General features: G+C 56.8%; 1 protein-coding gene across 1 annotated transcript; it reads left to right on the top strand.

Moving 5' to 3' along the window:
* Window positions 1–955: 955 nt before the first annotated feature.
* On the top strand, window positions 956–21941 carry SUPT16H (SPT16 homolog, facilitates chromatin remodeling subunit). The gene is made up of 26 exons (XM_074571938.1): window positions 956–1107; window positions 1820–1912; window positions 2580–2750; window positions 3436–3588; window positions 3693–3839; window positions 3956–4107; window positions 8445–8617; window positions 8745–8835; window positions 8949–9022; window positions 10084–10196; window positions 10655–10720; window positions 10861–10956; window positions 12032–12147; window positions 12245–12398; window positions 13376–13503; window positions 13595–13730; window positions 13854–13980; window positions 14084–14202; window positions 15461–15586; window positions 15669–15781; window positions 16692–16767; window positions 16870–17039; window positions 17125–17254; window positions 18392–18521; window positions 19320–19397; window positions 19506–21941. Exons 1-26 carry the CDS (start codon window positions 1042–1044, stop codon window positions 19625–19627), a joined length of 3120 nt encoding a protein of 1039 aa, XP_074428039.1. The 5' UTR covers window positions 956–1041; the 3' UTR covers window positions 19628–21941.
* Window positions 21942–22092: the final 151 nt, after the last annotated feature.

The raw sequence follows: 22092 nt of genomic DNA, 5'->3' as shown, positions 1-22092 counted from the left end.
ATTTTGGGGGGGGTGGGGGTGGGGAATTTGGGGGGGGCGTGAGGTTTTTTGGGGTGGAAATCGGTCTTTTCTCCCTAATAAAAAGTGAAAGGGGGGGGGGGTGGGGCCGAGGAATTTTTTTGGGGGGGGGGGGGGGTTGGGAGGGGGAGGGTTTTTTTGGGGTGGAAAACGGTCTTTTCTCCCTAATAAAAAGTGAAAGTTTGAGGGGGGGGGTGTGCCATTTGGGGGGGCTTTTTCCCGCCTTTTTGTATAATAAAAAGCGGCGAAAAGCAGCAAATTTGGGGTTGGTTTTTTTTTTTGGGGGGGGGGGGGGGGGGGGAGCTTTGGGTGTTAATTAACCCCCCCCTTAAATAGCCCCACAGCCTTAATTAGCCCTCCCCGTAATTAACCCCCCCCCCTTATTTATCCCCTCTCGCTAATTAGCCCACTCACTAATTACCCCTCACTAATTACCCCCCCTCAACGGGCAAACCCCCCCCACCGTTCGCCTCCCCCTCATTAACCCCCCCAAACTCCACCCCCCCTCGCTAATTACCCCCCCATCCCCTAATTCCCCCTCGCTAATTACCCTCCCTCCCTAATTACCCCTCGCTAATTACCCCTCTCCCTAATTCCCCCTCACGAATCACCCCCCAACGGGCAAAAAAAACCCCCCAACCCCCCCCCATTCGCCTCCCCCTCATTAACCCCCCCAAACTCCACCCCCCCCTCGCTAATTACCCCCCCATCCCCTAATTAACCCCGCTAATTACCCCCCGTTCCCCTCACTCACCTCCCGCCCGTCAGGGGGCGCTCTCCCTCCTCCCCCGCCCTCAGCCTTTTCCCGCCCTTTCCCCCCGTCACGTGACGCGGGCGCCGCCGCCGCGCACGCGCAGCTCTCCCCCTCCCTTTCCCGCCCCTCACCGGAAGCGGAAGTGGGAGGGGGAAGGAGGAAGCACTTCCGGGGCAGGCGGCGCGGGAGGAGGAGGAAGGAGGAGAAGGAGGCGGCGGCGGCGGCGGAGGCGGCGCGGGGGTCCCGCTCCGGGCCCGGGGCCTCCCCTCATGGCGCTCAGCCTCGACCGAGACGCCTATTACCGGCGGCTGCGGCGGCTCTACGGAGGGTGGCAGGTGAGGGGGGGGGGGGTGAGGCCTGGGGGGGGGGGGGGGGGGGGAGGGGCTGGAGGGGGGGGGGTCTGGGGGGGAGGGGCTTGAAGGGGCTTTTGGGGGGGGGAGGGGCTGGAGGGGGGGGTTATGAGGGGGGGAGGGGCCTAAGAGGGGTTATTGGGGTGGGGGAGGGGCTTGAGGTCGGTTTATGGGGTGGGGGAGGGGCTTGAAGGGGGGGGTTACGGAGGGGGGGGAGGGGCGTGAGGGGGGATTTGGGGCCTGGAGGGGGGGGGGAAGGGGGTGGGGGAGGGGCCTGAAAGGTGCTATTGGGGTGGGGGAGGGGCTTGAGGGGGGGTTATGGAGGGGAGGAGGGGCCTAAAGGGGGTTATTTGGGTGGGGGAGGGGCATGGGGGGGGGGGTTGGGGCCTGGAGAGGGAAGGTGACAGGGTGGGGGAGGGGCCGGAAGGGGGGTTTTGGGGTGGGGGAGGGGCTGGGGGCGGGGGAGGGGTCGGAGGGGGGTTGAGGGGGGGGGGGTTTGGGTGTGGGGGAGGGGTTTTGGGGGGGGTCATGGGGTGGGGGAGGGGCGTCTTTGAGGGGGTCCCCGGGGCTGGGGGGTGGATTGGGGGGGGTGGGGTGAGGTTTGGGGGAGGGGGGGGAGGTTTGATGGGGGGGAGGGGGAGGGGGTGTGACGTCATTGTTGTCCCCCCCCCCCCCCCACCTTGTTGCCACCCCGCAGAAGGGGGAGGAGGAGTACGGGGGGGTGGACGCCATCGTGGTGGCCGTGGGGGTGGACGAGGAGATCGTCTACGCCAAGTCCACCGCCCTGCAGGTGGGGGAGGGGGGGGCCATCGTCCTTGGGGGGGGCGGGGGGGGGGGTCCCACCGTCACCCTTGGGGGTCCCACCAGCCTTGGGGGGGGTCCCACCACCCTTGGAGAAGGTCTCATCACCTCTTCTGGTGCCCCACCACCCTTGGAGAAGGTCCCACCACCCTTGGGGAGGGTCCCACCACCACCCTTGGGGGTCCCACCACCCTTGGGGAAGGTCCCACCACCCTTGGGGAAGGTCCCACCACCCTTGGGGAGGGTCCCACCACCACCCCTGGGGATCCCACCACCCTTGGGGAAGGTCCCACCACCCTTGGGGAGGGTCCCACCACCACCCCTGGGGATCCCACCACCCTTGGGGAAGGTCCCACCACCCTTGGGGAGGGTCCCGTCACTCTTTTGTTGTCCCACCACCCTTGGAGAAGGTCCCCCCCACCACCCTTGGGGGTCCCACCACCCTTGGAGAAGGTCCCATCACCTCTTTTGGGGTGCCACCACCCTTGGAGAAGGTCCCACCATCACCCTTGGGGATCCCACCATCCTTGGGGGGGGTCCCACCACCCTTGGAGAAGGTCCCGCCACCTCTTTTGGTGTCCCCTCACCCTTGGGGGGGGGCCACCTCACCCCCCCAGGTGACTTAATGCCCCCCTCTTTTTCTTCCCACCCCCAAGACGTGGCTCTTTGGCTACGAACTGACGGACACCATCATGGTCTTCTGTGAGGAGAAGATCCTCTTCATGGCCAGCAAGAAGAAGGTGGAGTTCCTCAAGCAGGTGGCCCACAGCAAAGGGGGGGAGAGCGCCAACGGCGTCCCCGCCATCACCCTCCTCGTCCGGGAGAAGGTGAGGACCTCCCGGGGCGGGGGGAGGGAGCTCCAGGGTGGAGGAGAGGGTCTCCAAGGTGGAGGTCGGGTCTTCAGAGGGCAGGTGGGGGGGTCCGAGATGGAGGTGGGTTCTTCAACATGGAGGTGGGGTCTTCAGGGTGGAGGTGGAGGGTCTAAGATGGAGGTTGAAGGTGGGGGTCTTCGCGATGGAGGTTGAAGGGGGGGTCTTCGGGATGGAGGTGGGGGTCTCCAAGATGGAGGTTGGGTCTTCAGGGTGGACGTGGGTTCTCCAAGATGGTGGTGGGTTGTCCAAGGGGGAGGTGGGGTCTGGAGGATGGAGGTGGGGTGTCGAGGATGGAGGTTGGGCCTTTGGGATGGAGGTGGGGGGTCTCCAAGATGGAGGTGGGGTCTTCAGGGTGGAGGAGGGTTGTCCAAGATGGAGGTGGGGTCTTCAGGGCGGAGGTGGGGTCTCCAAGATGGTGGTGGGCTGTTGAAGGTAGAGGTGGGGTCTCCAAGACGGTGGGAGGGTCTCCAAGATGGTGGTGGGGTCTCCAAGATGGTGGGAGGTGAAGGTGGAGGTGGGAGATGAAGGTGGAGGCGGGACGAAGACGGAGGCGCCCCGCGCTGGATTTTTTCCCGATTTTTTTGGGTTTTTTTTTTTTTTTTTTCTGAATTTCCCCTTTTTTTTCCCGTTTGCGCCCCAGAACGAGAGCAACAAAGCCAACTTCGAGAAGATGATCGAAGCCCTGAAGGCCAGCAAAGGCGGGAAGCGCCTGGGCGTCTTCAGCAAGGACAAGTTCCCCGGCGACTTCATGAAGAGCTGGAACGATTGTCTCAGCAAGGAGGGCTTCGAGAAGGTCCGTTGCGGGGGGGACGTCCCCTTTTTTGGGCAGGTTGGTGGTGGGGGGGGGGGTCGTCCACCACGACGGTCCCCCGACGGGGCGGGCGTCCCCTCCTCTAGGTGGACATCAGCGCCGTGGTGGCCTACACCATGGCGGCCAAGGAAGACGGCGAGCTCAACTTGATGCGCAAGGCGGCCGCCATCACCTCCGAGGTCTTCACCAAGTTCTTCAAGGAGCGGGTGATGGAGATCGTCGACGCCGACGAGGTCAGGAGACGAAAAAAAAAAAAAAAAAAGCTAATTTTTTGGGGGGGGGGTTGAAGGGTTTTCTCAAAGGGGTGAGGGCAAGCGAGGTCACGGCGATGTCATCGCCCCCCCCCCAGAAAGTGCGGCACAGCAAGTTGGCCGAGTCGGTGGAGAAGGCCATCGAGGAGAAGAAGTACCTGGCGGGGGCCGACCCCTCGGCGGTGGAGATGTGTTACCCCCCCATCATCCAGAGCGGGGGCAACTACAACCTCAAGTTCAGCGTCGTCAGGTCAGAGCCTGGGGGGGGGTGCGTTCCCCCCAACAAAAAAAAAAAAACACAAAAAAAAAAACCCCAAAAACTCAAATTCTTACCCTGAAAAGCTTCTTCCTCTGTCAAAAAACCACATTCTTCCCCCAAAACGGCAATTTTTTACCAAAAAAAAAATTATTTCCCCCCCCAAATCACAATTCTGACCCCCCAAATCCAATTTTTTTCCAAAAAACCCCCAACTTTCTCCCCAAAATCGCAATTCTGACCACCAAAACCCGATGTTTGCCCCCAAAAAACCCCCAACTTTCCCCCCAAATCACAATTTACCCCCAAAACCCAATTTTTTCCAAAAAAAACCCCAACTTTCCCCCCCAAATTGCAATTCTTACCCCCAAAACCCAATTTTTTCCCCAAAAAAACCCAACTTTCCCCCCAAGATCACAACTCTGACCACCAAAACCCAATGTTTGTCCTCAAAAAAACCCCAACTTTCCCCCCAAAATCACAATTTACCCCCAAAACCCGATTTTTTCCAAAACCCCCCCCAACTTTCCCCCAAAAATCACAATTCTTACTCTCAAAACCAATTTTTTTCCCCAAAAAACCCAACTTTCTCCCCAAAATCACAACTCTGACCACCAAAACCCGATGTTTGCCCCCAAAAAACCCCCAACTTTCCCCCCAAATCACAATTTACCCCCAAAACCCGATTTTTTCCAAAAAAACCCCCACTTTCCCCCCCAAATCGCAATTCTTACCCCCAAAACCCAATTTTTTCCCAAGAAAACCCAACTTTCCCCCCAAAATCACAATTCTGACCACCAAAACCCGATGTTTGCCCCCAAAAAACCCCCAACTTTCCCCCCAAAATCACAATTTACCCCCAAAACCCGATTTTTTCCAAAACCCCCCCAACTTTCCCCCCAAATCACAATTCTTACCCCCAAAATCCAATTTTTTTCCAAAAAACCCCCAATTTTCCCCCCAAAATCGCAATTCTGACCACCAAAACCCGATGTTTTCCCCCCAAAAAAACCCAACTTTCCCCCCAAATCACAATTTACCCCCAAAACCCGATTTTTTCCAAACCCCCCCCAACTTTCCCCCCAAAATCACAATTCTTACCCCCAAACCCCAATTTTTTTCCCCAAAAAACCCCAACTTCCCCCCCAAATCACAATTCTGACCCCCAAACCCCGATTCCCCCCCCCAAAAAAAAAATCCCCCCCCCCGAAATCACAATTCTTACCCCCAAAAAATCAATTTTTCCTCCTAAAACCCCATTCTCACCCCGAAAAGCCCAATTCCTACCCAAAAAGAACATTTCACCCCCCAAAGATGCAGGTTTTTTTCCCCAAAAAACCCCGATTTTTCCCCTCAACGATCACAATTCTTCGCCCTAAAACCCAATTCTTGCCCCAAAAAGCCCAATTCTTACCCCAAAACCCCATTTTTTTCCCCAAAAAACCCAATTCTTGCCCCCAAAAGCCCAATTCTTACCCCAGAAACCCAAATCCTAAACAAAAAAGCCCAGTTTCCCCCCCCCAAAAAAAACATTCTTATCGCAAAAACACAATTTTCCCCCAAAAAACCAATTCTTCCCCCAAAACCCCAATTTTTTCCCCAAAAAAACCTAATTTCCCCCCCCAAATCACAATTCTTACCCCAAAAAGGTCACATCTTCCCCCGAACGACAGCTCTTACCCCAAAAGGCCCAATTTTTACCCCCAAAACCCAATTTCCCTCCAAAAAAAATCTTTCCCCAAAACCCCACAATTTTTCCCCCCAAAAATAGTTTTCTCCGCAAAATCCCGATTCTTACCCCCAAAAAATCAAGTCTTCCCCCTAAAACTCATTTTTTGCTCTCAAAACCTAATTCTTATCCAAAAAACACCCAGTTCTTCCCCCCAAGGAAAACCCACTTTTCCCCAAAAAGCCCATTTTTCCCCCAAAAACCCCCAATTTTCCCCTCAAAATCTCAATTCATATCCCAAAAAATCAAGTCTTTCCCCTAAAACCCATCTCTTCCCCCCAAAACCCTATTCTTACCCCCAAAACCCAATTCCTTCCCAAAAAACACCAATTTTACCCCCCATACGCAGTTCCTGCCCCAAAAACCCCAGCTCTCCCCCCAAAAAATGCAATTCTTACCCCCAAAAGCCCAATTCTTTCCCAAAAAAGCAATTATTCCCCCCCGAAAAACAGCTTTTCCCTCAGAAAACCCAAATTTTCCCAAAAACCCCACAATTCTTCCCTCAGCAAAACCCGTTATTCCACCCAAAACCCCAGTTCTTTGCCCAAAAATCCCGACTTTTCCCCCCAAAATCCCGACTTTTCCCCAAAACCCCACAATTCTTCCCCCAAAACCCAATTCTTCCCCAAAACCCCAGTTTTTCCCCCGAAAAAACCCAATTCTTCCTCGGAAAACCCGATTTTTTCCCCCTAAAATCCCAATTCTTCCCCCAAAAATCACAATTTCCCCCCCAAAATCCCAATTCTTCCCCCCGAAAACCCACAAAGGGGATAATTTTCCCCCTAAAAACCTCCATAATGGGCAATTTCATCATTTTTCCCTCAAAAAAAGTCCGGGGGGGGGCGGGCAATTTCCTTCCAAAAAAAGGCCCTAAAAGGGGGCAATTTCCCTCCAAAAAAAAAAAAAAAAAAGGCCAATTTGGCCAATTTCTCCCTTTTTCTCCCCAAAAATGCTATCGGGGGGGCAAATTCTCCCCTTCCCAATAAAAAGTGAGGCCCAATTCCACCATTTTTTCCTCAAAAAAAATTTGGGGGGGTGTGTGTGTAAAAGTTCCCTCAAAAAGCCCAAAAGGGGTTAAATTTCCCTCAAAAAAACCAAGCTCAAAAAGGGCTCAATTTTTCTCAGTAGAAAGCCCAGTTTGGCCAATTTTGCCTTTTTTCTGCTAAAAAAAAAAGCCCGGGGGGGTAAAATCGTCTCCAAAAAAGTCGGGGGGGCGCCAATTTCACCTTTTTTCCCTCAAAAAGTTTGGGGGGGGGGCACAAATTTCCCTCAAGAAAAGGCCCAAAAGGGGGTAATTTCCCTCCAAAAAAAAAAAAACCAAAAAACCCACCAGTTTTCCCAATTCCCGCCTTTTTCTCCCCAAAATAGCTGGGGCGGGGGACACAAACCCCCCCCAAAATGTCAGGAGGGGGAAAATCCACCATTTTTACCTCAAAAAAATTTATGGGGGGGGGGGGTGGGTGTAAAATTTCCTCGAAAAAAAGGCCCAACGGGGGGCAAATTTCCCTCCAAAAAAAAAGCCCAAAAAGGGCTCAATTTTCCTCAGTAAAAAGCCCGGTTTGTCTAATTTCCTCCTTTTTCCTCCCCAAAAAAAAGCCCGGGGGGTGGGGGGTGTTAAAATCCCCTTCCAAAAAGTCAGGAAGGCGCCAATTTCACCTTTTTTCCCTCAAAAATTGGGCGGGGGGGGCACCAAATTTCCCTCCAAACCTCCGAAAGGCCCTTTCCCTCCGAAACAAAAAAAAATGCCAATTTGGCCAATTTTTCCCTTTTTCCTCCCCAAAAAAAGCCCCGCGGGGGGGTGTTAAATCCCCTCTAAAGAGTCAGGGGGGCACAAATTTCACCTTTTTCCCCTCAAAAATTGGGGGGGGGAGGGGGCCAAATTTCCCTCCGAACCTCCGAAAGGCCCTTTCCCTCTGACACGAACAACCCCCCAATTTGGCCGATTTTTCCCTTTTTCCTCCCCAAAAAAAAAGCCCGGGGAGGGGTAAAGTTCCCTCCCAAAAAGTCGGGAAGGCGCCAATTTCACTTTTTTCCCCTCAAAAATCGGGGGGGTGCCAAATTTCCCTCCGAACCTCCGAAAGGCCCTTTCCCTCCAAAACAAAAAAAAAAAAACCCAATTTGGCCGATTTTTCCCTTTTTCCTCCCCCAAAAAAAGCCCGGGGAGGGGTAAAGTTCCCTCCCAGAAAGTCGGGAAGGCGCCAATTTCACTTTTTTCCCCTCAAAAATCGGGGGGGGGGCCAAATTTCCCTCCGAACCTCCGAAAGGCCCTTTCCCTCCGACACAACCAAGCCCCCAGTTTGGCCGATTTTTCCCTTTTTCCTCCCCAAAAAAAAGCCCGGGGGGGGGGTGTGTGTGTGTTAAATCCCCTCCAAAAAGTCAGGGGGGCGCCAATTTCACCTTTTTTCCCTCAAATATTTGTGGGGGGGGCGGCGGATTTCCCTCCGAAAGGCCCTTTTTCCCCCCCGCCACCACCAGGCCCCCGGGCCCCGGCGGCTCGTCCCCGCGGGTGGTGGGACCCCACCTCGACGTCCCCCCGTCGTGTCCCCCCCCAAAAAAAATATGGGTGTCGTGTGTGTCCCCCCCTCCTCACCCCGACTTCCAGCGACAAGAACCACATGCATTTCGGGGCCATCACCTGCGCCATGGGCATCCGCTACAAGTCCTACTGCTCCAACCTGGTGAGGACCTTGATGGTGGACCCGCCTCAGGAGATGCAGGACCACTACGCCTTCCTCCTCCAGCTCCAGGAGGAGATGCTGAAGGAGATGAGACACGGTGAGCCGACCGCCCGCGGAAATCCTCCCGCTGGTCCCGCGCGCCTCCGCGAGCTCCTCCCGAGGCGTCCCCCTCTTGCCGCCCCGGGGAGACGCCGTCGGCACGTCAACGTCCGCCCCCTTTGCAGGAACCAAACTCTGCGACGTCTACGGCGCCGTCATGGACCTGGTGAAGAAGCAGAAGCCGGAGCTGCTGAGCAAGATCACCAAGAATTTGGGGTGAGGGCGGAGGCGGGAGCGGGAGGTTTTACGGCGGAAGGGGGGGGACGCGGCGCGGGAGCTTCGAGAAGGTGGAGGACATCTTGGTGGGTCAACTGGCCGCATCTCCCCAGCTTCGCCATGGGCATCGAGTTCCGGGAGGGCTCCTTGGTCATCAACAGCAAGAACCAACACCGGCTGAAGAAGGGTGAGGAACGCTTCAACCCCCCCCCACCCCAAAATTCGTCCTTTTCCACCCAAAACGCTCCGCTTCCACCCCAAAATCGTCCTCTTCTGTCCAAAAGCGCTCATTTCCCGCCCGAAACCGTGGCGTTTCCCGCCCAAAATTCCGGTCCCGCCGCCTCAAAAGTTGGCTCGTCCGTCCCCAAAATGTTGTCCCGCCCCCGGAAATTCTCCTCTTCCACCCCAAAACGGTCCTTTCCCACCCAAAACCTTGTCCCACCACCCAAAATTCTCCTCTCAAACCCCCAAGTTGTCTTCTTTGACCCCAAAATTTTGTCCCACCACCCCAAAATTGTCCTTTTCCACCCCAAAACCTTGTCCCACCACCCAGAATTGTCCTTTTCCACCCCAAAATTGTCCTTTTCCACCCCAAAACCTTGTCCCACCACCCAAAATTGTCCTTTTCCACCCCAAAATTGTCCTTTTCCACCCCAAAACCTTGTCCCACCACCCAAAATTGTCCTTTTCCACCCCAAAACCTTGTCCCACCACCCAAAATTCTCCTCTCAAACCCCCAAATTGTCGTCTTTGAGCCCAAAATTTCGTCCTACCACTCCAAAATTGTCCTTTTCTACCCCAAAATTTTGACCCACCACCCAAAATTCTCCTTTTCCACCCCAGAATCGTCCTCTTCTACCCCAAGATTTTGTCCCACCACCCAAAATTCTCCTTTTCCACTCCAAAATTGTCCTTTTCCACCCCAAAATTTCATCCCACCACCCCAAATTGTCCTTTTCCACCCGCCGTTGTCGTTTCTCTCAAAAAACGTTGTCCCCCCGCCCCAAATTATCGGTTTCCACCCCAAAATCGGCCTTTTCCGCCCCAAACGTTGTCCCGCCGCCCAACGTTGTCCTCTTCCGCCCGCGGTTGTCCTCTTCCACCCCAAAATTGTCATCATTGACCCCAAAATTGTCGTCGTTGACCCCAAAATGTCGTCCCGCCCCTCCCCGAACTTCTTCCTCCTGACCCAAAATCCGCCTTTTTCACCCCAAAACCCTCTTCCCGCCCCCCGCCGCCCCGCCCCAGGCATGGTCTTCAGCATCAACGTGGGCTTCTCCGACCTGCCCAACAGGGAGGGCAAGAAGCCGGAGGAGAAGACCTACGCCATGTTCATCGGGGACACCGTGCTGGTGGACGAGGTGGGACCTCCCGGGGTGGGACGGGACCTTCTGGGGACCTCAGGGACCTCCTGGGGTGGGACGGGACCTTCTGGGGACCTTGGGGACCTCTTTGGGTGGGACGGGACCTTCTGGAGACCTCAGGAACCTTCTGGGGTGGGACCTTCTGGGGCGAGGTGGGACCTCGGGGATCTCCTGGGGTGGGACGGGACCTTCTGGAGACCTCAGGAACCTTCTGGGGTGGGACGGGACCTTCTGGAGACCTCAGGAACCTTCTGGGGTGGGACCTTCTGGGGCGAGGTGGGACCTCGGGGACCTCCTGGGGTGGGGTGGGACCTTCTGGGGACCTCAGGGACTTCCTGGGGTGAGACCTTCTGGGGTGAGGTGGGACCTGAGGGACCTCCTGGGGACCTGAGGGGCCTTGGGGACCTCCTGGGGTGGGACCTCCTGGAGCTCACCGAGGACCTTCCTCCCCCCAGGAGGGTCCGGCCACTGTCCTCACGGCCGTCAAGAAGAAGGTGAAGAACGTCGGCATCTTCCTCAAGGTGACGCCACGTTGGGGCCAAACCCCACGATTTTGGGCCAAAAGCCCCTTTTCGGGCCCGTAATTGTTGTCAAAAATGTAAATTTTGGGGGGTTTTTCCGCCCCCCAAAACCCCCAAAATTGGTGGTTTTTTTCCCCCAGAACGAAGACGAAGAGGAAGAGGAGGAGGAGAAGGACGAAGCCGAAGATCTTCTGGGGCGCAGCTCCCGGGCGGCTCTGCTGACGGAGAGGACGCGGGTGGGTGGTCCCGTGGGTGGGGGAGGGGTCCCGTGGGTGCTTCCTGTGGGTTGATGGTCCACCTGGAAGGTCCACCTGGGGTTGGGTGGTCCCATGGGTGCTCCACGTGGGGTTGGGTGGTCCCATGGGTGGTCTACCTGGGCGTTGGTGGTCCCATGGGTGGTCTACTTGGGGTTGGGTGGTCCCATGGGTGGTCCATGTGGGTGGTGGTCCCATGGGTGGTCTACCTGGGCGTTGGTGGTCCCATGGGTGCTCCACGTGGGTTGGGTGGTCCCATGGGTGGTCTACCTGGGGTTGGGTGGTCCCATGGGTGCTCCACGTGGGGTTGGGTGGTCCCATGGGTGGTCTACCTGGGGTTGGGTGGTCCATGTGGGTGGTGGTCCCATGGGGTGGTCTACCTGGGGTTGGTGGTCCCATGGGTGCTCCACGTGGGGTTGGGTGGTCCCATGGGTGCTCCACGTGGGGTTGGGTGGTCCCATGGGTGGTCTACCTGAGGTTGGTGGTCCCATGGGTTCTCCACGTGGGGTTGGTGGTCCCATGGGTGCTCCACGTGGGGTTGGGTGGTCCCATGGGTGGTCCACCTGGGGTTGGGTGGTCCCATGGGTGGTCCATGTGGGTGGTGGTCCCATGGGGTGGTCTACCTGGGGGTTGGTGGTCCCATGGGTGCTCCACGTGGGTTGGGAGGTCCCATGGGTGCTCCACGTAGGGTTGGGTGGTCCCATGGGTGGTCTACTTGGGGTTGGGTGGTCCCATGGGTGCTCCACGTGGGTTGGGTGGTCCCATGGGTGCTCCACGTAGGGTTGGGTGGTCCCATGGGTGGTCTACTTGGGGTTGGGTGGTCCCATGGGTGGTCCATGTGGGTGGTGGTCCCATGGGGTGGTCTACCTGGGGGTTGATGGTCCCATGGGTGGTCCCATGGGCGCTCCCCGTGGGTGGTGGTCCACCTGGAAGCTCTGCCTGGCGTCGGGTGCTCCACCTGGCTGGTCCCCGGCTGCTCCCCGGAGGGCGGCTTCTCCACCCGGGCCGGGTTGTCCCCTCCCGGCCCGCGTCCCATCCCCGGCCCACCCCACCCCAGAACGAGCTGACGGCGGAGGAGAAGCGCCGGGCCCACCAGAAGGAGTTGGCCACCCAACTCAACGAAGAAGCCCGCCGCCGCCTGACGGAGCAGAAGGGGGAGCAGCAGATCCAGAAGTAACCTAAAGTCCACCCGCTTCTGGGGGGAAATCCCACCGCTTTGGGGGCGGGGGGGAGACGGGCGTTGTCCTACCTCATCTCCTCGCCTCCGCAGGGCCCGGAAGTCCAACATCTCCTACAAGAACCCGGCTTTGATGCCCAAAGAACCTCACATCCGGGAGATGAAGATCTACATCGATAAGAAGTACGAGACGGTCATCATGCCCGTCTTCGGCATCGCCACCCCCTTCCACATCGCCACCATCAAGGTGAGGACAACCTCCCGAAGCCACCTGAGATCCCTCCCCCCCAAAAGGGCCTTCGTCTCCAGGTGGTTTTGGGGTTCCACCTCCATCCCGAGGTGGTTTTGGGGTCCCACCTTCTCCCCGACCTTCATCCCGAGGTGGTTTTGGGGTCCCACCTCCAACCCAAAGGTGGTTTTGGGGTTCCATCTCCAGCCCGAGGTGGTTTTGGGGTCCCACCTTCTCCCCGACCTTCATCCCGAGGTGGTTTTGGGGTCCCACCTCCAACCCAAAGGTGGTTTTGGGGTCCCACCATCATCCCAAGGTGGTTTTGGGGTCCCACTTCCAACCTGAAGGTGGTTTTGGGGTTCCACCTCCAACCTGAAGGTGGTTGTGGATTCCCACCTCCAATCCGAACGTGGTTTTGGGGTTCCACCATCATCCCAAGGTGGTTTTGGGGTCCCACCTCCAACCCAAAGGTGGTTTTGGGGTTCCACCTCCAGCCCGAGGTGGTTTTGGGGTCCCACCTCCAACCTGAAGGTGGTTGTGGATTCCCACCTCCAATCTGAACGTGGTTTTGGGGTCCCATCTCCAACCCAAAGGTGGTTTTGGGGTTCCACCTCCAACCTGAAGGTGGTTTTGGATTCCCACCTCCTATCTGAACGTGGTTTTGGGGTCCCATCTCCAACCCGAAGGTGGTTTTGGGGTCCCACCTGCAACCCGAAGGTGGTTTTGGGGTCCCACCTCCAACCCGAGGTGGTTTTGGGGTCCCACCTCCAACCTGAAGGTGGTTGTGGATTCCCACCTCCAATCCGAAGGTGGTTTTGGGGTCCCACCATCATCCCAAGGTGGTTTTGGGGTCCCACCTCCAACCCAAAGGTGGTTTTGGGGTTCCACCTCCAACCCGAAGGTGGTTCTGGGGTTCCACCATCATCCCGAGGTGGTTTTGGGGTGCCGCCCCCCCTTCACTTGCGGCGCGTCCCCTCTTTTCCCGGCTCCTGCAGAACATCAGCATGTCGGTGGAAGGCGACTACACCTACCTCCGCATCAACTTCTACTGCCCGGGCAGCGCCTTGGGTCGCAACGAGGGCAACATCTTCCCCAACCCCGAGGCCACCTTCGTCAAGGAGATGTGAGGCAGGAGGAGACAGGGGGGCGGGGGCGGGGGGTGGCGCGCGGGGGGAGGTCCACCTCGCCCACCTTCTCCTCCCGCCGCCTTCCAGCACCTACAGGGCGTCCAACATGAAGACGCCGGGGGAGCAGACGGTGCCGGCCCTCAACCTTCAAAACGCCTTTCGCATCATCAAGGAGGTCCAGAAACGCTACAAGACCCGGGAGGCCGAGGAGAAGGAGAAGGAGGTGAAGACCACCCCACCCCACCCCGCCCCGCCCCGCCCCGTCCCCTGGCAGGTTTTGCGGAGCCTCCTGAAGTTCTCCGGATGGTCTGGAGACCTTGGGCCACTCTTCCGGCGTCTTCTCCAGGGCATCGTCAAACAAGACTCGTTGGTCATCAACCTCAACCGCTCCAACCCCAAGTTGAAGGACCTCTACATCCGGCCCAACATCGCCCAGAAGAGGATGCAGGGCTCCTTGGAGGCCCACGTCAACGGTACGGAGCCTTCCTCGGTGGGGTGGCACCGCCCGGCGGGTGGCCGCCTTCTCCTCACCTGGCGTCGGGCGGGTCTTCTCCCCCTCCCCCCCCCTCCCCGCAGGGTTCCGGTTCACCTCGGTGCGGGGGGACAAGGTGGACATCCTCTACAACAACATCAAACACGCCGTCTTCCAGCCCTGCGACGGGGAGATGATCATCGTCCTCCACTTCCACCTCAAGGTCTTCTGCTGCCGGCGGGGCCAGGGCCGGGGGGGGCTTCTTCGGGGGTCTCCTCATGGGTTTTTGGTGCCTCCTCATGGTTTTTTGGTGCCTCCTCGTGGTTTTTTGGGGTCTCCTGAGGACTTTCTGGGGTCTCCTCAGGGTTTTTTGGGGTCTTCTCATGGATTTTTGGGGTCTCCTCGTGGTGTTTTGGGGTCTCCTGAGGGTTTTGTGGTGCCTCCTGAGGGCTTTTTGGGTTCTCCTTGTGTTTTTTTGGGTCTCTTCCTGGTTTTTTGGGTTCTCCTCATGGTTTTTTTGGGTCTCCTCGTGGATTTTTGGGTTCTCCTCATGGTTTTTTGGTGCCTCCTCCTCATGGTTTTTTGGGGTCTCCTGAGGGTTTTTTGGGGTCTCCTCAAGGGTTTTTGGTGCTTCCTCATGGTTTTTTGGGGTCTCCTGAGGGTTTTTTGGGTTCTCCTCATGTTTTTTTGGTGCCTCCTCATGGTTTTTGGGGTCTCCTCGTGGTTTTTTGGGATCTCCTCATGTTTTTTTGGTGCCTCCTCATGACTTTTTGGCATCTCCTTGTGGTTTTTTGGGGTCTCCTGAGGGTTTTTTGGGTTCTCCTCATGTTTTTTTGGTACCTCCTCCTGGGTTTTTTTGGGGTCTCCTGAGGGTTTTTTTGGGTTCTTCTCATGGTGTTTTTGGCTCTTCTCATGGTTTTTTGGGTTCTCCTGGTGGTTTTTTGGGGTCTTCTCATGGTTTTTTGGGGTTTCCTGATTTTTTGCGGGTCTCCTCGTGATTCTTTGGTGCCTCCTGATGGTTTTTTTGGGGCCTACTGGTGGTTTTTTGGGGTCTCCTCAAGGATTTTTGATGCCTCCTCATGTTTTTTGGGGTCTTCTCCTGGTTTTTTGGGTTCTCCTCAAGGTTTTTCACGGTTTCATCATGTTTTTTTAGGGTCTTCTCATCATTCTTGGGTGTCTTTTCATGTTTTTTTGGGGTCTCCTCGTGGCTTTTCAACATCTCCTCGTGGTTTTTTTGGGTTTCCTCATGGTTTTTTGGCATCTCCTCATGGTTTTTTGGGGTCTTCTCATGGTTTTTTGGGGTCTCATGATGGTTTCTTCGGGTCTCCTCGTGGCTTTTTGGGTTTTCCTCAAGGCTTTTTGGGGTCTCCTCATGGTTTTTTAGAGTCCCCCTTTTTTTTGGGGGGGGTGGGGGGTGGTGTCTCTTGTTGGTTTTTTGGGGGTGTCCTCACGGCCGTTTTTTGGTGGCCTTCTCCCGGCAGAACGCCATCATGTTTGGGAAGAAGCGGCACACGGACGTCCAGTTCTACACGGAAGTCGGCGAGATCACCACCGACTTGGGCAAGCACCAACACATGCACGACCGCGACGACCTCTACGCCGAGCAGGTGGGTCCCAGGAGGTCCTCCAGAAGCTCCTGAGATGCCACCAGGCAGGAGATGACCCGTCTTTCCCCCCCCGCCCTCTAAGATGGAACGGGAGATGCGCCACAAGCTGAAGACGGCCTTCAAGAACTTCATCGAGAAGGTGGAGGCCCTCACCAAGGAGGAGCTGGAGTTCGAGGTGCCCTTCCGGGAGCTGGGGTAGGTGGAGAAACCATCTCCGGGTCTTCTTCTGGTGGCGAGAAGGTCTCCGCGGGGCCTTTTTGGGGTCTCCTCGTGGGTTTTTTGGCGTCTCCTCGTGGTTTTTAGGGGGTCTCCTCATGGTTTTTGGCATCTTCTCATGGTCTTTTGGGGTCTCCTCATCATTTTTTGGCGTCTTTTCGTGGGTTTTGGGTTCTTCTCCTGGTTTTTTGGTGTCTCCTGACCTTTTTTTGGTATCTCCTCCTGCTTTTTTTGGGTCTCCTCGTGTTTTTTTGGCGTCTCCTTGTGGTTTTTGAGAGACTCTTCATGGCTTTTTGGCACCTCCTGATATTTCTTTGGCACCTCCTGATGTTTTTTTGGGGTCTTCTCCTCATCTTTTTGTGGCTTTTTGTGGTTTTTTTTCGGTTCTCCTCATGCTATTTGAGGCCTTTTCATGGCTTTTTGGGTCTCCTCGTGGTGTTTTTGGGTCTCCTCGTGGTGTTTTTGGGTCTTCTCGTGGGTTTTTTGGGTCTTCTCGTGGGTTTTTGGGGTCTCCTCGTGTTTTTTTGGGTTGTCCTCGTGGTGTTTTGGGGTCTCCTCGTGGTGTTTTGGGGTCTCCTCGTGGTGTTTTGGGGTCTCCTCTTGGGTTTTTTGGGTCTCCTTGTGGTTTTTTTGGGTCTCCTCGTGGTGTTTTGGGGTCTCCTCGTGTTTTTTTGGGGTCTCCTCGTGGTGTTTTGGGGTCTCCTCGTGGTGTTTTGGGGTCTCGTGGGTTTTTTGGGTCTCCTCGTGGTTTTTTTGGGTCTCCTCGTGGTTTTTTTGGGTCTCCTCCTGGTTTTTTGTGTTCTCCTTGTGGTTTTTTGGGGTCTCCTCGTGGTGTTTTGGGGTCTCCTCATGCTTTTTCGCCGTTGTGTGTCCCCCGTCTCCTTCGCAGCTTCAACGGCGCCCCCTACCGCAGCACCTGCCTCCTCCAACCCACCAGCAGCGCCTTGGTCAACTGCACCGAGTGGGTGAGTCCACGATTTCGGAGGGGGGGCGGGGGGGCGGGGGGGGCGGGGCTGCCCCACTGACGACGTGTGTGTGTGTGTGTGCGTGTCCCCCCCCAACCCCAGCCCCCTTTCGTGGTCACCTTGGACGAGGTGGAGCTCATCCACTTCGAGAGGGTCCAGTTCCACCTCAAGAACTTCGACATGGTCATCGTCTACAAGGACTACAGCAAGAAGGTCACCATGATCAACGCCATCCCCGTGGCCTCCCTCGACCCCATCAAAGAGTGGCTCAAGTAGGTCCCGCCCCTTCCCCCGGCCCCGCCCGGCCCCGCCCGGCCCCGCCCCATCACCTTCCTCCTCCTTCTCCTCCTCCTCCAGCTCTTGTGACCTCAAGTACACGGAGGGCGTCCAGTCCCTCAACTGGACCAAGATCATGAAGACCATCGTGGACGACCCCGAGGGCTTCTTCGAGCAGGGGGGATGGTCCTTCCTGGAGCCCGAGGGCGAGGTACCGCCCCCCCTCCCCCCCCGCCTTTGGTGTCACCACCCCCACCCCGCCCCCCCCGCTGTCACCACCTCCAGGTCGTCCCCACCCCTTGGTGTCCCCAGCCCCAGGTTCTCCCCACCTCCACGTTCTCCAGGTCGTCCCCATCCCTTGGTGTCCCCATCTCCAGGTTCTCCCCATCTCCATGTTCTCCAGGTTGTCCCCATCCCTTGGTGTCCCCACCCCAGGTTCTCCCCATCTCCATGTTCTCCAGGTTGTCCCCATCCCTTGGTGTCCCCATCTCCAGGTTCTCCCCATCTCCATGTTCTCCAGGTTGTCCCCATCCCTTGGTGTCCCCACCCCAGGTTCTCCCCATCTCCAGGTTCTCCAGGTTGTCCCCACCTCTAGGTTGTCCCCACCCTCAGGTTGTCCCCTCCCCTTGGTGTCCCCAGCCCCAGGTTCTCCCCATCTCCAGGTTCTCCAGGTTGTCCCCACTCCTTGGTGTCCTCACCCTTGATGTCCCCACCTCCAGGTTGTCCCCATCCTTGGTGTCCCCAGCCCCAGGTTCTCCCCACCCCACGTTCTCCAGGTTGTCCCCATCCCTTGGTGTCCCCATCCCTTGGAGTCCCCATCCCTTGGAGTCCCCATCCCTTGGTGTCCCCATCTCCAGGTTCTCCAGGTTGTCCCTACCTCTAGGTTGTCCCCATCCTTCGTGTCCCCACGCCAGGTTCTCCCCACCCCACGTTCTCTGGGTTGTCCCCATCCCTTGGTGTCCCCATCTCCAGGTTCTCCAGGTTGTCCCCACCTCTAGGTTGTCCCCATCCTTGGTGTCCCCAGCCCCAGGTTCTCCCCACCTCCACGTTCTCCAGGTTGTCCCCATCCCTTGGTGTCCCCCATCTCTGGGTTGTCCCCACCCGTTGGTGTCCCCCATCTCCAGGTTGTCCCCACCCCTTGGTTGTCCCCACCCCTTGGTTGTCCCCACTCCAGGTTGTCCCCACCCCTTGGTGTCCCCACCCCACGTTCTCCCCACCTCCGGGTTCTCCACGTTGTCCCCACCTCCGGGTTGTCCCCACCCCTTGGTGTCCCCAAGTTCTCCAGGTTGTCCCCCCCCAACCCCCACCGTGATGTCGTCCCCCCCCACCCCCCCGGGCTTGTCCCCAGGGCAGTGACGCGGAGGTGGGCGAGTCCGAGTCGGAGATGGAGGACGAGACCTTCAACCCCTCGGAGGAGGACTACGAGGAGGAGGAGGAGGACAGCGACGAAGATTACTCCTCCGAGGCCGAGGAGTCGGGTACGGCCCGGGGCGGGGGGGTGGCGCGTCCCCGAGGAGGACGACGGGGCCAATGGGCCCCACGCAGGGACGCGGTGGCCTCCAGGAGGGCGGGGCAGCCCTCAAGAGGCCCCCACGTCCCCCGTGGAGGCCCACCACAACCCCCCGGAGATACCAACCGTGTCCCCGGGGTGGGCGTCACAGCCCCTCGGAGGCCACCACGTCCCCAAAAAGGGTGGCCCGTCCCTCCAGAGGCCACCACGGCCCCACGGGGGCCACCCCAACCCCTTGGCGGCCCCCACGTCCCCACGGAGTCCCACCACAACCCCCGTGAGATACCAGCCACGTCCCCTTGGAGGCCACCACGTCCCCAGAAAGGGTGGCCCATCCCTTTGGAGGCCACCCCAACCCCACGGAGGTCTCCACGGAGGCCACCACGTCCCCACGGGGGCCACCCCAACTCTGTGGAGGCCCCCACGTCCCCAAGGAGGCCCACCACAACCCCCATGAGATACCAGCCATGTCCCCAAAAAGGGTGGCCCATGCCTCAAGAGGCCACCACGTCCCCATGGAGCCCCACCACGTCCCCATGGAGGCCACCCCAACCCCTTGAAGGCCCCCACGTCCCCACGGAGTCCCACCACAACCCCCGTGAGATACCAGCCACGTCCCCTTGGAGGCCACCACGTCCCCAGAAAGGGTGGCCCATCCCTTTGGAGGCCACCACGTCCCCACGGAGGCCCATCGCGTCCCCGCCCCAGCCCCACGGAGGCCCCCACCACGTCCCCACGGCGTCCCACCTCCCCCTTCTCCTTCCAGAATACTCCAAGGAGTCCCTGGGCAGCGAGGAAGAGAGCGGCAAAGACTGGGACGAGCTGGAGGAAGAAGCTCGAAAAGGTGGGTCCGGGGTGGGGACGCCCCCCCCCCAAAAAAAAAAAAAAAATAAAAATTTGGGGGGGGGGGAGGTTCCTCCTTGACCCCCACCGTCTCCTGCCCCCCAACCAGCCGACCGGGAGAGTCAGTACGAGGAGGAGGAGGAACATGGCCGCAGCCGCAAGAGGAAGGCTCCCGCCGGCCGGGGGGGCCACCACCGCAACCCCGGGCCCCCCAAGAAGAAGAGGAAGTAGGGGACAACCCCCCCCCCAACACCCGGGGGACAATTTTGGGGTCCCCTCCTCAAAATTTTGGGGGGAGGGGGGGGGGAATCCCCGGCGAAAGAATCGGGAGGTGTTTTTTTTTTTTACCTCGAAATCGGGAGGTTTTAACTCAAAATTTCGGGGTGGGGGTGGGGGAGGGGGGTTCCGTCCTGAAGGTTTGAGGTCGTCCCCCCCCACCCCCCCCAAAATTTGAGGTTTTTCTCTCTCGAAAATCTGAGGTTCGCCCTGAAATTTCGAGGATTTCCCTCAGCATTTTGGGGCTCCCCGTCGAAATTTGGAGGTTTTTAACCTCAAAATTTTTGGGGCGTTTTGTTCCTGGAAATTTGAGGTTTCTCCCCGAAATTTGAGGTTTCTCCCCAAAATTTGAGGCTCTCCGTGAAATTTCGAGGACTTCCCTCAGAATTTTGGGGCTCCCTGTCGAAATTTAGAGCTTTTAACCTCAAAATTTGGGGGGTTTGTCCTGAAAATTTGAGGTTCTCCCCCAAAATTTTGAGGTTCTCCAAGAAATTTTGAGGATTTCCCTCGGAATTTTGGGGCTCCCCGTGGAAACCTGAAGGTTTCTCCTCAAAATTTTTGGGGGGTTTTGTCCTGAAAATTTGAGGTTCACCCCCAAAAATTTGAGGTTCTCCCTGAAAAGTTCAGGATTCCCCTCAAAATTTTGGGGCTCCCCGTCAAAATCTGAAGGTTTTACCTCAAAATCTTGGGGGAGTTTTGTCCTGAAAATTTGAGGTTCTCCCCCCAAAATTTGAGGTTTTCCATGAAAATTTGAGGATTTCCCTCGGAATTTTGGGGCTCCCCGTGGAAATCTGGAGGTTTTACCTCAAAATTTGGGGGTTTTACCTCAAAATTCGGGATATTTTTCCTGAAAATCCGGGGCTTTCTTCTGGAAATTCAGGTTTACCCTGAAAATTTGAGGTTCTCTAAAATTTTAAGGTTCTCCCTCAAAAATGTGGGGATCATCATCAGAATTTGGAGTTTTCTCCCCTAAAATTTGGTGGTTCTCCTCAAAATCTGGGGGTTTTATCCCAAAATTTGGAGGGTTTATCTCAAAATTTGAGGGTTTCTTCCTGACATGTTTAGGTTTTCCCCAAAAACTTAGGGTTTTCCCCTTAAAATTTGAGGTCCTGCCCCAAAATCTTGAGATCCCCCGTGAAAATTTGGAGGTTTTACCTCAAAATTTGGAGGTTTTATCCCAGAATTTTGTGGGGGTTTTTTTCCCCTCAAATTTGGAAGGTTTACCTGAAATTTTGAGGTTTTACCCAAACATTCGAGGTTTTCCCTGAAAATCTGGGGGTTTCCCCCTAAAAATTTGAGGTTCTTCCCCAAAATTTTGGGGGTCCCGGTGAAAATTCGGAGGTTTCTCTCCCAAAACTTGGGAGTTTCTCCTCAAAATTTGAGGGATTTCCCCGAAAGTTTGAGGTTCTCCCTCGAAATTTGGGGGGTTTCCAAAATTGGTGATTTCTCTTGAAAACTCTGGGCTTCGCCTCAAAATTTGGGCTTTCCCTCAAAATTTTGGGATTGCTCCTTCGAATTCGGGAGTTTCCTCCCCAGTTTTGGGCTCCCCCCCCCTCAAGATTTGAGGTTTCTCCCTCAAAATTTGGGCTTCTCCCTCCAAATTTGCAGGTTTTTCCCCTCCAAATTGGCGGGATTTTCCCTCAAAATTCAGGGTCTCCCTCCCCAAAAAATTTTAATTTTTTTTTTTCTAAAAATTTGGAAGTTTCGTGCAAATTTGAGGGGGGGGGGACTCCAAAAAAACCCCCCCCCTCACGTTTGTGCCCAAAAATCCTCTCAAGGGACCCCAAAATCTGAGGGGGGGACCCCCCAAAATTGAGGCGGGAAACCCCCAAAAACCTCCTGTTCTTCCCCAAAAATGGAGGGGGCAAAATTTAAGCCGGGGGGGGGGGAACCCCCCCAAAAAAAAACCACCTCACGTTTGTCCCCAAAATCCTCTCGTTTGTCCCCAAAATTCGCTCTGGGGACCCCAAAAAAAATTGCCGGGGGGCGGGGGGGGGGGGAACCCCAACCCCCCCCCCCCCCGCCTTTTTTTTCTTTGTTTTTTTGTGGTTTTTTTTTTTCCTTTTTTTTTTTTTTTTATTAATTTCGCTGTATTTATGGGCGGGGGGAGGGGAGGGGCCCCCCCCTCTTTTTCTGGGGGGAATTCCCCCGGTTTTGGGGTCGGCGTCTCTTTTCCGTGGCCGGGGCCCTCCCCGCTCTTTTTTCCAGTGGCTTCAATAAAAGACAAAAGTGGGTTTTTTAAGGTTTTTTAACGAAAACGGGAGTTTTTTTCACACGCCCCCCCCCCCCCGAGGCACGAAAATGGGGTAAAAAGGGGGGAAACGGGGGGAAAAAAGCGGCGGAAAAAAGGGGTTGGAAAGGGGAGAAACGGGGCGGGAGTGGGGCGAAGGCGGTTAAAATGGGGCAAAACCCGGTGGAAT

The sequence above is a fragment of the Larus michahellis genome, unplaced genomic scaffold (genome assembly GCF_964199755.1).
Source record: "Larus michahellis unplaced genomic scaffold, bLarMic1.1 SCAFFOLD_53, whole genome shotgun sequence".
In the NCBI taxonomy this organism is placed as follows: Eukaryota; Metazoa; Chordata; class Aves; order Charadriiformes; family Laridae; genus Larus; species Larus michahellis.
Note: the sequence above shows the minus strand (reverse complement) of the source record. Positions and strands in the feature narration are given on the sequence as shown.

What these genes read in the sequence shown, in the direction of transcription:
- SUPT16H (XM_074571938.1), top strand. Translation starts at nt 1,042, where the DNA reads ATGGCGCTCAGCCTCGACCGAGACGCCTATTACCGGCGGCTGCGGCGG. An exon ending in ACACCGTGCTGGTGGACGAG is followed by an intron (nt 10,197 to 10,654) that starts GTGGGACCTCCC and finishes TCCTCCCCCCAG; the next exon opens with GAGGGTCCGGCCACTGTCCT. An exon ending in TCCTGGAGCCCGAGGGCGAG is followed by an intron (nt 17,255 to 18,391) that starts GTACCGCCCCCC and finishes GCTTGTCCCCAG; the next exon opens with GGCAGTGACGCGGAGGTGGG.